The 3,051-nt window shown below is 38.2% G+C and overlaps 1 protein-coding gene across 1 annotated transcript in view; it reads left to right on the forward strand.

Annotated features, from left to right (window-relative positions):
* Positions 1 to 235: 235 nt before the first annotated feature.
* LOC108678682 (zinc metalloproteinase nas-14) overlaps positions 236 to 3,051 on the forward strand; it is a 7,560-nt gene continuing 4,744 nt past the window's right edge. The window contains exon 1 of the mRNA XM_018167137.2: positions 236 to 340. Within this exon, the coding sequence (XP_018022626.1) occupies positions 260 to 340 (81 nt within the window). The 5' untranslated portion in view covers positions 236 to 259. The remainder of the gene's footprint in view (positions 341 to 3,051) is intronic.

The raw sequence follows: 3,051 nt of genomic DNA on the forward strand, positions 1-3,051 counted from the left end.
CACTAGAACGCCAAGGAGACCATTTTTACGTTTATTCGAACTGTTTTGATTCAATTTGTGAATATAAAAAAAATAATAAGTTGGAGATATGAAATTTTTCGTTTTCAGCTAGTTGGTTCCAAAAATTTGTAAGTATTTATCTTCTCCTTCATAAAATTTTTCTCGATGTCAGTATTAGTTTCTTAAAATTTAGTCAATGTTATGATTAATTTAGTCAATGTGTTCCTTTGTTCAGCAGTTACCCTGGAGAACCTCAAAAATGGCCGAATGGAAACCACGTTCGCTGCTTCTGGCTCTGTGTGCCTGCTATGCTCTAGCTGCCCCCATGCCCGCCCCAATGGTACAGTCTTTATAATCTTTTGTTAATGTGATTATTACAAAATATAACAAGAGGTAACAGTAGCGATAAAAAAACAAGACTACAATTCAACAAAATCTTGACCTTTGTGTCTGATATCATTGTATTTACTCTAATAAACTAGAATGAGGGAAAGTATTAAAAGAAATGATTTACTTCAACTAGAAAATTAGCCCCGCATGAAAATGTTATTTGTTTGAGGGGAAAATTTCTGTACCGACTGAGCATCCTGTCCCTAAGTCTTTTTGCATGGCGGAAATTTGATTGCAATTCAGTCTCTAATTAATGGAAAATACTAATGCAATGCGTAAATAAATGTAAACATCTCAAAATAATTCGGAATTTGGCAAGGCCTCAATTCAACATACAAGAGCGTTTCACTTATAAATCCCTGTTTTGGAACGAAAATGAATTTGTCGTCGCAAAATGCACTAGATGAAGTTGAACTTTTCTGAAGAAACGTACCTGTTTCATCCCTGTTGCATACATAACAAAGCAAACTATTTTAAAATAAATAATAAACCATCTCAAAAAAACAAAGATGATAGAAAATATAATTTATTCATGCAATTTTTTCATTTGAGTTGGAGAAAGTGTTTCATGTATTGATTTATTAGCGTGGAAAGAAAGAACAAATTAAATGAGGATCTAGGTATGTTCGCCGAACGTTTATTGAGCGTAGAAGAGTTTCATAGGCGATTAGGAACTATCCACCCTCCCGATCGTGAGTCGTGAATTTCATTCATATTTTTATACATGATTTTATACACTCAAAACTCACTTAATACTCAATAATTATTCACTTCACACAGTTTGCATACTATGATTGGCCGTTGCCTGTGTTTAAACGCACATAATACGCTCATAATTAATAATACGGGCATCCTAGCAACAATGATAGAAGTAAATTCGTGCAGCAGTAAAGTTCTACGTTCTGGAATGAACACAATGAAGCCGTTTAAGAAATTTCTCGGCAGCTGGCAGTCCTGTACACCGCGTTCACCTGTATTGGCACAACTGGAGTCTCTGCTCATCACTGTGCCGTCGGTTCAATAAAGCCGTTCTGTCAGTTCTTTGGTCTGCCGTTATCTGCAATGTACTCTGCAGCTGACTGCTGTTGATTGCTATTGCCAGTTCTGTGTTTATAGATGCCACTAGTGTGTGACCATGCCTTCAATATTGTATGTCGTTTCTATCTACAAAGAATTTTGCAACTGTCATACTGTATAATTAGTTGCTAGGTTGTTTACAGGTGGCATCTTAACAGTGTTTTTCTGTTGCCGGTTGTGCAAAAGATACTGTCACGGCTATGCACCTCTCCTGCCTGTACGAGATGCACAAACGAGGGTTATAAATGTAACTATTAACATAGTGAATGTCTGCCCCTCTACATGTAATGGCTATATATAACCTCGGCGCTGAATTTAATTAATCCATGATGCCAAGCATAACTATTAATATACACTGCCACAGACCACAACCTGCGAACTGTGGAACCTTTGCATGACCCCCATAAAGCATGCATGGCCTTGGTCGCAATCCACATGATTTTATCCAAAATAAAACCTCTGACGCATTCAATAACCTTTGAGGTTCGTGAATTAGACCTTCTCTTAAAAGAGAAGGTCTAAGAAGGTTCTCTTAAAAAAGAAGAGAGTCACTGTACAGCATATTGGTTCTGAATTGTTTTATATAATTCTACACATCGCAGTTATAAACCCCGCATACACATCTTAGCACGTCTCTCATCGCCGCTTCTGGAATCTATAAGCTGAGCTTAAATAATCAATGCAATTATGAACCGAAATGAAGTACAGTTATTTACATATACAAGGGGCTACAAAAAATGTGTGGAAAAACAACAGTTTGAAAAACGCTCAAAGGCATTAGGTTTGTTTATCAACATATGCTCTATCTCGGTCAATACATTTCCATAGGCTGTATAGGCCTTATTTATAGTTCTTGGTCCATCTGTGTAAAAATGAGCGGCATGCGACCAGAACCATGTTATGGCAGCTCTCTTTACTGCTTCAACTGATAAGAACTGGGTGACTTTCAGTAAATTTCCAGGGTTTTAAAAAAATAAGTATGCGTAAAAACCCTATTCCTCCTTTGCACTTTAGTTACGTAATCGCAAACTCACGAACGCTCGTGCATCGAGAATAACCAGTAGCTTGTAACAATATTGTTTATGTCAAAGTCGACGGTTTGGTCGTGAGGTTATGAACAGCAAGTTTGGAACAGGGAATTAAGGGCCCAACAAATCGAATAAATTGTGCGACGAAATCAGCCCATCGTGGATCGGCGACAGTCAAGATTTGGCCTAATCAACGCTGACTCCTCTATTATTGCTAATATTAGTAAATACTACTGGGATGCTCGTGTAAAAGTTTACGAGCAGGCTTCAGCAGCAGCGTGGGGAAGATATTTAGGGTGAGTTGGTCCTTTAAAATCGAGATTGGTGCCGGCTGCGTGTGCAAGAAGTATGCTGCCCTGATTGGTTCGCTACCATGAAGGAAATTGGTGTCTCAGGCTTTGACCCACAGCTACCATGAAGGAAATTAGTGTCTCAGACTTTGAACCACAGCTACCATGAAGGAAATTGGTGTTTAAGACTTTGAACCACAGCTACCATGAAGGAAATTGGTGTCTCAGACTTTGAACCACAGCTACCATGAAGGAAATTGGTGTCT

The sequence above is a fragment of the Hyalella azteca genome, unplaced genomic scaffold (assembly GCF_000764305.2).
Source record: "Hyalella azteca isolate HAZT.00-mixed unplaced genomic scaffold, Hazt_2.0.2 contig8052, whole genome shotgun sequence".
In the NCBI taxonomy this organism is placed as follows: Eukaryota; Metazoa; Arthropoda; class Malacostraca; order Amphipoda; family Hyalellidae; genus Hyalella; species Hyalella azteca.